Source organism: Pantherophis guttatus, chromosome 3 (assembly GCF_059756535.1).
Source record: "Pantherophis guttatus breed Tessera chromosome 3, ASM5975653v1, whole genome shotgun sequence".
NCBI classification, from domain to species: Eukaryota; Metazoa; Chordata; class Lepidosauria; order Squamata; family Colubridae; genus Pantherophis; species Pantherophis guttatus.
In genome coordinates this window covers 144,461,742-144,474,199 of record NC_142065.1, presented here as the reverse complement: position 1 = coordinate 144,474,199, position 12,458 = coordinate 144,461,742, and the positions used below count along the sequence as shown (strand labels likewise).

General features: G+C 35.4%; 1 protein-coding gene across 5 annotated transcripts in view; it reads left to right on the top strand.

Moving 5' to 3' along the window:
- Positions 1-12,458, top strand: part of ECI2 (enoyl-CoA delta isomerase 2) — a 30,831-nt gene that overhangs the window by 5,459 nt on the left and 12,914 nt on the right. For 4 of the 5 annotated variants that reach the window (XM_087890293.1, XM_087890294.1, XM_087890295.1 and 1 more), the window contains exons 2-8: positions 3,810-3,972; positions 4,373-4,471; positions 6,627-6,809; positions 8,034-8,103; positions 9,688-9,790; positions 10,696-10,816; positions 12,274-12,363. In XM_087890293.1, the coding sequence (XP_087746419.1) occupies positions 3,810-3,972; positions 4,373-4,471; positions 6,627-6,809; positions 8,034-8,103; positions 9,688-9,790; positions 10,696-10,816; positions 12,274-12,363 (829 nt within the window). Of the gene's footprint in view, positions 1-3,358; positions 3,380-3,809; positions 3,973-4,372; positions 4,472-6,626; positions 6,810-8,033; positions 8,104-9,687; positions 9,791-10,695; positions 10,817-12,273; positions 12,364-12,458 lie in introns of those variants that run through there. The other variant, XM_034429083.3, reaches the window with a different exon arrangement.

The window sequence follows — 12,458 nt, the reverse complement described above, 5'->3', positions numbered from 1 at the left end:
CATTTGGAGTGTGGCACTTGCAATCCATCTAAAAGGAACATCATTTTAAGAAGCACAATTGGTTAAATATAAGAATGAATGATTAGAAGCATTGACAGCTAGAATCAAAACTGGAGGTTGAAATACAGACCAATTTAAGATACAGATTACACAACTTCGTTAGCGGAAAGTAAAGAATACAGGAGTTCACTAGGAAAATAAAAATGGAAAGTGAAGTCAAAGCTAATATGAATTACATTTTTAATAAACTCAGTCAATAAGAAGTGAAGATGTTAGAATAGATACTTTCATTTTCAGAGGCAAAGACTTCATTGATTATATCAATAGTATACTAGAAGTAATTAATCCCAGGGAAGAACCGTGTATCCCCGAAAATAAGACCCTGTCTTATGTTTTTTTGAACCCTGAAATAAGTGCTTGGCCTTATTCCCATGTGCTCAAAAGCCCAATTGGGCTTATTATCAGGAGATGTCTTATTTTGGGGGAAACAGGGAAGACTATGACAGACAAAATCATGAAGAATAAGAGTTTAGTGCAAACAAAGCTTACTTAAAGTAGTTATATTTACAATAATAAGGTGTAAGTGAAAAAGCTGCACTTTTGAATTATAGATTTGAAGATTGTTCTTAAAAGGGTTGATTCTTTGTGCAGTGATGAACATGGAGAAATCTGCATGCTTTGGCTACAACCAAATTAAGAGTTTGGAAACACCATTTGTCAAGGATTGTAGTTTACTTGGTTGTAGCTAATTCCTGAATTGCTTTATATGTGTGTTTGTTAATTTATATGCAATTTATACTTTACATGCAATGCAGTTAAGGGAATAACCATCCCATTTTTAAAAATGCATTTTCAGCAATTTTTCAGCAATAGCAATTTTTATCTGCTTGGCAACTTTTTTAAAGAGCTCTTGCCTTCTTCCTTTTGTTTTAACTCCTGTTGCTTTTGACAATCTCATGTAGATGGAAACAGCTGTAAATGGTTCTGACTGTCACAACATAAATTTCAAATTGGATGTTAAAAGAGAGTAGGAACTTGCATGGAAATTCAGTATTGTGTAAATCCAAACAATTTTAGCTAATTTCCTCAATAGTGCTATTCTCACTCTCTGCAATCTTATAATACAGCTTGGCTCACAGTTAAACATGTAATTTCCACTCACTGCAGGATTTTGGATCTCCTTCACATGCGCACACACACACGTCAAATGTAAAAATGCAGTTGAGGACTGTTAATTAGAATTGGTAGTGCCAGAATCTCTATCGTAGGTGCTATTGACAGGTTAACAATAGGAGTAGAGGTAGAAGTAGTGCAGATAGAAGTAATAGTAGTTGTGGTGAAGGTGGTTCCAATACTAAAACTCCCTGCAGCATAGGATCATAGAAGTACTCAAGCAATCAACAGAGGCCAAAGAAATCTGAGGAGCCACCTGGAATGCAGGTGCCAGTGACTGCGGGAGAGGCTCAGGCAGAGGTGAAATCCAACAGGTTCTGGAGAACCAGTAGTGGAAATTTTGAGCAGTTCGGAGAACCGGCAGATACCACCTCTGGCTGGCCCCAGAGTGGGATGGGAATGGAGATTTTGCAATATCCTTCCCCCAGTAATGGGGAGGGAATGGGGATTTTGCAGTAACGTTCCCCTGCCTCACCCACCAAGCCGCACCACACCATGCCCACAGAACCGGTAGTAAAAAAAATTGGATTTCACCACTGGGTCCAGGTGCCCCTACTTCTGGTGCAGCCCTTGGTACCAATGTTTCCAGTAAAGCTACTGATAAACTGGGACTAATAGTGACCACTACCGATCCTCTGAACTGTTAACCTTTGCCCCTTTATGTTTCTGGCGATTTAAACCGCTTGCACACGTTTGAGCACTAACCAAAGATGCAGGTCACACTGTAGTTTTGCATTTTGCATTTTCATTTGCATCACCCAGCAAAACTAGTAAAAGAAAAGAGGAAGAGGTTTGTAGATGGAGTCTGGAGTAGAAATAATTCTGGGAAAGAAAGGAGAGAAAACTGGAAGAACATGAAGTGAAGGGAAAAGGTAACTCAACTATGGTTGAAAGCAAAGGAGAGAAATCCTATGTATGTGTGTATGACAAAAATGTATTTCAAAAGTAAAAATTCATCAGCTGAGCAACACTGATGACCTGAGGCAGGGCTGACTTAGAGGCAAGGCTCAACTCTGTTCTTTGCCTTAATAATTTCAACCCATTTTATAATGCTTGAATGTGTAAACACTTGGGACATTGACGGCAAAGTCAAGGTAGTGATAATTGTGTAGTTGTGATGCAAGCCTCTCTTTCCTTTCCCCTTTTGTACACAGGTTGTCCTTGACTTACAGCCATTCATTTAATGACTGTTTGAAGTTACAAAGGCACTGAAAAAGTGACTTATGGCCATTTTTCACATTTATGACTGTTGCAGCATCACCATGATCAAAACGAGATACTTGGCAACTGGCATATATTTATCATGGTTGCAGTGTCTCAAGGTCATGTAATCACTTTTTCAATCTTCTGACAAGCAAAGACAACGGGGAAGCCAGATTCACTTAATAACCATGTCACTAACTTAACAACTGCAGTGATTCACTTAACAAGTGTGAGAAGAAAGGTCATAAATTGGGCAAAACTCACTTAACAACCGTCTTGCTTAGAAACAGAAATTTTGGGCTCAATTTTGGGCATAAGTCAAGGACTAGCTGTATGCATTCATCATGGTGTCCATTCAACTGCTCTGGATTGAATAAAAGTAAAATTTCTGTTCACCAGAGAGAAAAGAAAAAGAAAATAGGACTGAGGCAACTTTGGAATGATTTCTTAAAGTACATTAGATACTAGATATGAGCTTAAAGAAATATTACAACTTAGTACAGCAATATAACTAAATATTGGTATTCTGGTTAATGAAAAACACTGCTACCTAAGCAGCCAAAATCATTCTGTTTCTCAGCTACCATTGTTTTGCGCCACTGTTTCTTTGTTGTTTATTAAATTATCAAACATAGTTGTTTAATGACAAACTATGATAGTCTTACATTATTTTTGACTCTAGAGACTTTTCTGCCAATATATGGAAAGGGTTAAGCAGTGCTGCCTTCTGTATAACTAGTGATTATGCAACACTCATGACTATTTAAGTTTGAGGTTCCTGGGCTAAACTATTTGCCCAGGGATGGGGTGTGGGTGGGATCTGGGAATGTTGTAATGACACAGAGAGATGCCATTGCCAGCACCTTAGTCTTACCCTACAGCTCTGCAGCCATGTTTCTAGAGGCCTCATGCATCGAAAATTAAAAACAGTTCTTCATTTTTTGTAGCACAGGCCTCTCTCTAATAAGCCCTTTCCAATTTGGAGAAAGAATCTCATCTTCAGGTAATACACGGTATTTATATGTGAGCATATATAGGGAGAGAGGTGTATATGTATGTATGAATAACTAGCGATAGTAGGTATGCATTGACAGGCATATTTATGTAACATCAAGTAGGAGAAGGAATTGTCTTACCTTTTGCTTTCTAAAGCCAGCCAAGTTGTGTTCTGTGTGTGGTTGATGGTTAAACCTTTACAGTGTCCAGATTCCTTTTTGGTAGCATCGGAATGAAGTTCACAGCATAATGTTTAACAGAAGAATGAGAATAAGAACTTTCTTATTCAAAGGTTAATTATACTACAAACAGCACTAGCTCTTCTTTGTAGTAAATTGATCTTTCGGACTGTGAATGATATTGAGCACATGACAAGTTCATCTGAGTTTTTTATTTTATTTTATTTTGTCTTATTTTTCTCCTTTTTCTTTTCACAGTAAAGTACATGGTGATCATTTCCCTGTGCTGCAATTACACACAACTAATTCTACCATGCAATTCAGTCAGGAAGATTTTGAGAAGGCCAAAGAGCAAGTAAATCTTTTGCAAGATGAGCCAAGCGATGACATCAAGTTGAAGCTTTATGCATTGTATAAACAGGTATTACAACCATTTACCTTCTTAAATATGTAAATTTTTGAAAAATATCTTTGGACTCTCTCTCTCTCTTTCTCTTTCTCTCTCTCTCTCCCCCCTCACCCTCTCTCTCACTCACACACACACATGGAAGCTGTATGCTCTGTTCCATAATTGGGTAGACCAGGTTGCCCTCACACACACACGCACACACACACGCACACACACACACACACACACACACACACATTTTTATACTTTTCATAATTGCTCCTGAAATATAGCAGAAATTTTCGTATAAATTTTGGAATAGACATAATTTGAATAAAAATAAATGATTAATTTATACTTTGCAGTCTAGTAGCAGTTTTAGTTTTGTTTGATCATTATCTAATTAGTTTAAACTTGATTTGATTTAACACAGGCTACTGTGGGCTCATGTAATATTCCAAAACCAAGTATGTTGGATTTTGTCAACAAAGCCAAATGGGATGCTTGGAACTCTCTTGGCAGTATGACACAGGTAAGCATACTCTCAAAAATGGCTTTAAGTTTAACATTTTGGGTGGGAAGAGTCCTTTAAAACAAAATATCCATTATATCCATGTTAATATAATAATGTAATTTACATAATTTGAGATAAGATGTAATCTGCATAATTGCAAATAGTATAAACAGATGAAGATGATATAGCTACATTAGTTACTTAATTATGCAAATGATGAATTGTTATGTATGTGGCTTCAGGATTTTAGTCTTAAATTTTAAAATAACTTCCTCTGTACAAGTTTTTTTACTTGATATTAAAAGTTGTGGAGAGATCCCATTTTAAATATTTTGTTTAATAATCTTTGAAAATATAAAATATTATAATTAGTATCATTTACATTATTTTATTTATTTTATATGAAGATGCCATGGAACACACATTTTGATCCTTATCAAAATATGCAAAATCACAGGAAACAAAAGGAAAATGTTATTCTATGGTGACTTTAATAAAGATGTCACCACTAGAGGGGAAAAAAGGATCTTCTTGTTTTATTCAAGGCTGCATTGTAAAATCTTTCATAAGTAACGGAGATTCATAACTGATCTAAAGTGAACACATTCTGTTAAATTAGAAACAAAATTAATTTTGTTTCTAATTTAAACAAAAAAAAAAGTGGGTTTTTTTTAACAAGTTTTATTAAATTTTTCTTTTACATATTACATATTTTATTGACCAGGTCACATCTTATACTACTTATAACATAGTTATATATTGATTTTTATAATCTATTCCAATCTTCTTTTTTGTTTTTTCCAAATACAATACATATTTCAATTTCTGCCATGATATTCTTTTTCCTTACTTTTTTATCTTATCTTAATCTCTTCTTAATAAATAGTATATAAACAATATCACCATCCGCCCTTCAAATCCTAATCTTGGCATTACTTAAATTAATTATCTCATTTCTCCATTTATAAAGTATATTTCTCAAAATTCCCATCACATTTTTTGGCTATAATCCCACCTTGTGCATGAAAGCTGGCTGGGTGTCTTGGAGCCAGTCACCCTCTCTCAACCTGATTTACCTCACAGGGTTGTTGTGGAGAAAATAGGAGGAAGAAGGAATATTAGATATCTTCACTGCTTTGAATTATTTATGAAGTAAAACAGTCAGGATAAATGTCAAGTAAATAAATAATGACAAACAAGGCAGCAAGTTTTATGCCAGGCATTGCCAGCGTATTTTTCTGCTGACTCAAATACTAGCACATGGTACTTTGATGTATCCTAAGACTGTGGTATATTTATGCTGCAAAGAGGCAGCAAGAGACTATGTCTTCATATGCCGTCAGAATAGCCCGCCCCCTTTCCACTGCAACATCTATGGGTAATATCCCCATTCTTCAGGAATATATACTACTGTGCAGAACTAATAGTAAAAAAGTACTCATCTCAAGGTCAAATTAAAAAGGTAATAAATAATAAATAAAAGATCAATCTCCTGGCACATACTGAGAGTAAATAATTCCATTTAGTAGCGTCACAGCTGCTAGGAGTTTATAATATTATAGAGAAGAAATAATGTTGAAATGTGCCACTGAAATTAATATGATGTCAAAATGCTTAATTTTGCTATACCATGTCGAATGCCTGTTTTGATTGTTTCATTATGATCTGCAATGCAAATTGTATTTTTAACAAGAAAATTGCATATATTTTAAAATAATTTAAACTATTTGTATTCTAATTCTGAAAAAGCCATAGAAATAATAGCATTCAACAAACACCAACAAAGGATTTTCCAAAGATACAAATTAATAAAAAAATTAAACACATAGCAAGTAGATTTGCCCTATTGTCATTTAAAATGTTGAACATAAAATACAGTATTTATAATTTTGAATCCTTCACTTTGTTTATATTTATTCATTTATTTATTCAATTTCTATAGCCGCCCCACTTCAACCAAGTGACTCTGATAGCTTACAATTCAAAAATTATAAAACAGTTTAAACAAAAGAACATGAAAAGAATAAAAACATCTACAAAATAAATAAGTGTAAACAGCAGTCGTGATGATTAATCAACTGATAGCAAAGCCAAGTTATAGGTTTACATTTTCTATCTTGATATCATTTTTATATTCTATATATTCTATTTTAATACTGACTTCTCATTACAGGACAATGCCAGACAGAGCTACATTGAACTAGTATCGAGTTTGGTTCCTACAGAAACTTCTCCAGTTAATGAAATTCCCCCTGGTAGCAAATCCATCTATGAAACACTTGAGGTTACTATTAAAGACAACATCACAAAGATCATATTAAACCGGCCAAAGAGGAAAAATGCTATCAATGTCAAGGTAAAGCTTGTAGATTTTGTAGTTTGGGAGCAAATAAAAGCAGAGAAGGAAAATACTTTTTCAAAAGACAAACCCCAGACATCCGAGGAAAAGTTGCCCCAGCGCACTGTTAGGGTTCTTTCCCTGTCTTCTCTTTTCCTCATCTGTTTTGGGTTTTTTTTTCCTCCTTGTCATTTTTCAAACACAGGTGAATCAGGTACACATGGACTTTGCTTTGTATTCACCTTGGATCCACAAAGTTTCACCAGGAATGCTACACATATTCATAATGATAACTACTTATCCCCCCCCTTTTTTTTTTTACATTTAAACAATTATTTGAATTTTAAAAATGGAAAATTGCCAACCACAAAGAGGTCTGGAGATCCAGATAAGTCCATAAGCTTTTTTTCCGAAAACAATGAACAGACCCAGTCCAGTGCTTTGTTTGGAAGTGTATCTATCTGTCAATAACAAGAAAAAAGATTTTTTATGTGTGCAAGGCAATGTTTTTCAGGTCAAAGAAGCTAATTGGAGTAGTAAGCAGTATTCTGGTGGATCGGTTATTTGAAATCGTTGATTGATATAATCAGTCACCTATGGTATATTGTCAAGTATTCTCTCAGCAGCCATTTAGCACAACCACTCAAATGTTCTTAGAACTCCAAATGCTCAAAATAATTGGGCTTGTTTGTTTTTCTTTTGCTTATGTTGCTCATTCCTGTAAGCTCTAGACAGCTAATAATATTTACATACTACCAAATCTCTTGTATCTGTGTACTCTTTATCATAGGGTAATTTTTTTTTCAACCAAGGTACCACAAATGGGATAACTTACAGAATGCCATATCAATCAGTCTCAAGGGAATAAAATTTAGGGACATTTGGGGAAGTTGTGAGTGCTTCACTTCTGTGGTCATCTACATACCAAAAGCTTGCATCATGTTATAGTTTAAAGACTGCATATGTTCATTACAAAGATCATAATGTTTTACCTTTCCATTTCTGTCATAGAAGAAAAAAGTTACTTACATATTCTGAAACACAAAAAAAACCACAATTTGATATTCTGTATGTTTCATTATTCTCAATTTTATTTGTTGGAAATGTTCTGTATCTACAGCAGTTCTTAAAAAACAGATTGTCATTCTTTGGATGATATTGATAATCTAAGGATTCAGCAGTTCTCTAACTTTCTGAATTCTAGAATGGGAATTTATTTTCATTTGTAATTCTCTTGTGCAGATGTACAATGAAATTATGAAAGCGCTTGAGGAAGCCGCAAATGATGATTCTGCTATAGCAGTTCTTACAGGTATTAGCTTTTACCATGAAAGTTAAAATCTGTGCCAATGTTAAATATTAACAAAACAGCAACACACAAGATTGTGTCAACCTGCATGCATAGGGAATTTACAGTTGAACAATAAAGAAGTGAAGGTGTTGGTTCAAAACTGATTTCAGATGGGCAGCGTGCTGAAAAATCAAGGAGAATACTAGGAAAGGGGACTATAAGAAACAGGCAAAATCATGAGTAGAGATATTTCAGTGATAACAAATATCAGAAGAGTGAAAGCAAATCAGCAGAAAGAGCTAAGGTGGTTTGAGAATATACAAAAACTGTACCATTAAAACAAGCATTAGGAATCAGAAAATCATATTTTAAGCATGTGATGCAAGTGGACGTGTATAACAATTCTGACTGCTTGACAAGGCTGAAGAAAACAGAAATGATAGATGGGTGGCTGGATGGCAGGGATATTACTGGGATGTCTTTGGAGGAGCTAAAAGCAACTAAAAAGGCTATCTTGTTCAGTCAAATTTGAGTTACTACGGGGAAGAATATGGTAGTAGTTGCATTCACATGCAGTAACAGCATCTAGGATTCTTCAGAATGCTAGTTTTTCATACTGCTGCCAAAATTATTGCTCCCATTTAGCTGCTGATTTCTGGAAAGAACTAAGCATGAAAGCCAGCTGGGTGACTTTGGGCGAGTCACTGTCTCAGTCAACGCAAATAGTTATAGTTATAGTTTATTATATTTATATACCGCCCCTCTCCCGAGGGACTCGGGGCAGTGAACAGCCAGCAAATAAAATACACAGATACAAAATCTAAAACAATATTAAAATCCAATTAAATCAACTTGGCCCATAGTTAAAAACCCTATATTAAAACTCCTAATTTTTTAAAACAATTCTTTTTAAAAAGAGTAGGTCAGGCCAGCCCTGCTTGATGAAACAAAAACGTCTTTAGGGCAGTTCGGAAAGCGCAAAGGTCAAGGATCCGCCGTATCTCTGGGGGCAACTCGTTCCAGTGGGTAGGTGCCCCCACAGAGAATGCTCTCCCCCTGGGGGCCGCCAGCCGGCATTGTCTGGCCGACGGCACCCTGAAGAGGCCCTCTCTGTGGGAGCGTACTGGTCGGTGGGAGACTACCGGCCAGTATGATTTCAATAAATCCATTGAAATCAGTGTGGTGTAATAATCTTCAACTAATGTTGAAGCCTGTTCAAAATAAATTGATTAGTTCTGCCTAGAGCGCTCTTTTTGAATGTAATACTAATACAGGTAGCCCTTTGTTAGTAACCTCTTTGTTCAGCAATTGTTTGAATTTACAAAGGCACTGAAAAAGCAGATTTATGTGCAATCCTAGAATTTGTAGCTATTGCAACGGATATTTTGGGCTCAGTTTTGGTTGTAAGTTGAGGACTATCTGTATGTCTCAAGTTCTGGTCATATGACTTTATGTTTAACGATCATGGGTGATTTGTTTAATGACCACAGAGGAACTGAGGTGAGTTGGGTGAGGTCCCAATGGAATTGCTGGTTCAAATTGTAGTCATTAAGTGAGGACTACTTGTATTTATTTCATTCTTTTTAAAAATTTGCTTCTATATAGGCAATGGGGACTATTACTGTAGTGGAAATGACCTGAACAACTTTACCCAGGTTTCACCTGGTGGAATGGAAGAGTCTGCAAAGAATAGTGCAGAGATGCTCAAGTATGATTTGTTTTCATTTTTGTTAAACTATATAATGAATATGCAGAATGGATGATAAGCAGAAAAAGGTCCTATGCAGTTCTATAATAGAAGCACGTAAAGTTAATATAGAAAAATCACTGCACAGAGTGCAGCATGGGAATCAGAACTGGGAAAAAAATCCTCTTTTGTTGAGTTTTCACTAGAAGCCTCTGCTTCAATAAATACCTGTCTTGTATTTTCGCCCCATTTTCCCATATTGTCAGTTACATCCTGCTCCCTTCCTCACCATCTTTTAGTTATAATTTTTATTTTTATTGTATTAAGGTGTGTGTGTATGTGGTTTTATTATTGCTTTTGATGTTGTAAGTTGCCTTGTGGCGAGATGGGTGGCAAACAAATTTAATAAATAATAATTAAAAAATATTTCTGCCCAAGAATATTTGGAATATTTGGAAGAAAATATGCTATCTCAAATTATTTTTAAATACCTATACAAACAATTAATTAAATAATAGATTTTAAAGAAGCCAGTTTCCACTATTCAAAATGTACATCTTAGTTCCTTTTTATGTGCATAGTGCAGAAAGATAAGTCAAATACTTTGTGCATCTCAATCTAGAAAAAAATTATTACCAAAAAAAATTGTTTTAAACAAAATCTTCTGATGCACTTTTCACCAATTCAGTACTGGAATAATATAGTAGGAAAACCAAAAGCACTTTATGCCTCACAGAATGATTTCAAGGTAAATATTGTATATTTAAAACTCCAGAAAGATGTAAATTCTCAGGGAAATTCAGCTGTAGGAATATGTAATAAATTGCTAGGGGTTTTTTTCCCCAACAGAAAAAATGTTCATGTGTTGTGACATTCCAAAATATTATCTTGTTTGTAAATCGATTCCTGTTCCTTTCTATTTGCAGAAAGTTTGTTCAACATTTTATTGATTTTCCAAAGCCATTAATTGCTATGGTAAATGGGCCAGCTGTTGGGATCTCTGTAACACTGCTTGGGCTGTTTGACATCGTATATGCTACAGACCAGGTAAATTTTCTCTCTTTGATTCCTGTCACTACCATTAGATCATCGTGGACATAGATTTGTTGGAATAATGTTTATTTGTTCAAAGTATAGAGCTCTTTTTTTCCTACTATGAGAATAACTGGAATTTTCTTCATAAAATTGAATTATATTTTTTACTGAAAATTCTCATACTGGAATGTAGGGATATAGGCATGTAGGCATGGAATTAAAAAAGAAAAACCTCTCTAGAAGCACCTGTAAACTGGCACACTCATTTATAACTCCAAAAATACAATGAAACTGTATATTTAAGTGCAAAAATAAAGTCCAAAAGAAAACCTTAATAACTCTTAGCTTGTAAAATACAAGATAACCTCTTCCACCTTCCCCCACTGCTTATGTAAATGTTTGCCTTGGGATACAAATCACTTTCCTTCACTAACCTGGTTTCTCTGGTTCCCCCCCAAAAAATGAATGTAAGGGGATAAGAATGTGTTCCTTTTACTCAAACTCTTAAGTCCTGCACCTGAACCTCCTGGGTCTTGCACTACATTGCTACTTATCCAAGGGTGCCTTTTCAGTACTGTTTTAGTTCTTCATCTGTTGCAGAGGTTCTCTGGTCCTTCCTACTGATCAGCTGTGGATTGTCTAAGCTGCCTGCTCATCCAGTTGCCTGTCTTACGGGCAGCATCTCTGGCAGAACCTGAAAGACCTTCCCTCCTCCCATCTTCATGCAACACTGTTTTCTTACTCCTTGTTTTATGTACCTCTTCTCTTACATTGCCAGCTTGCAGAGGGTTTAGGGATTTCCCCCCCACCCTCCCTGCCTACATGTCAATTTCCTTGCCTCCAGCATCAGCTGTCTCAGAAATAAGATTCTTTAATATGGAAGGCTAATTCATACAAAGAAAATTCCAGTTTTCATATATGCAGCTCCCCCGTAACGCGAGGGAGTGTCACCATCAAATAATAACAGAGACATAATGACCATCACACTATTCCTTTTTCATTTAAGCAGTCTCATAAAACATCAATATTGTGGATAATTCTGGGTTAAAGAACATACTATAATTACATCCTAGTAGGGTATTTACTCCAAGGGTTACTTTAAACCAGATTTAGGGAATTTCCTTTTAAAATCTGCCAGTTTCCATCTGGGATAGTATGGCTCAGAGGAGATTTGACATAGAATATGCCATCCATGAATCACTGAATCTTACACATCTCAGCATCAGAGTCTTGCCACTTGTACATAAAACCCTCCCTGTAAATACAGAACTATCCTGTGTATATTAAAAGTTACTCTTGCTAGATAACAATTCTAGATAACAATTCTATTGTAACTGGATCAGAGAAGTTCATACTTAGAGCTATTAGTATGACAAGAGTTTTTAATCATACCATTTGAAAATGACATGGCTATATTCTTCTAAGGAAAAATAAAGTCTCTTTGTTGACAATATTTCTTTCCCCCACAGGCTACCTTTCATACTCCTTTTAGCAACCTGGGTCAAAGTCCAGAAGGATGTTCTTCATACACATTTCCCAAAATTATGGGGTTAACTAAGGTACATGTGAACATTTTATCTGCTTGATGGTTGAGTTAGGAAAAAAAAATGCTCTTAGAATTTGTTCAAGAAGGAATACATGTTACAAGGCCAGT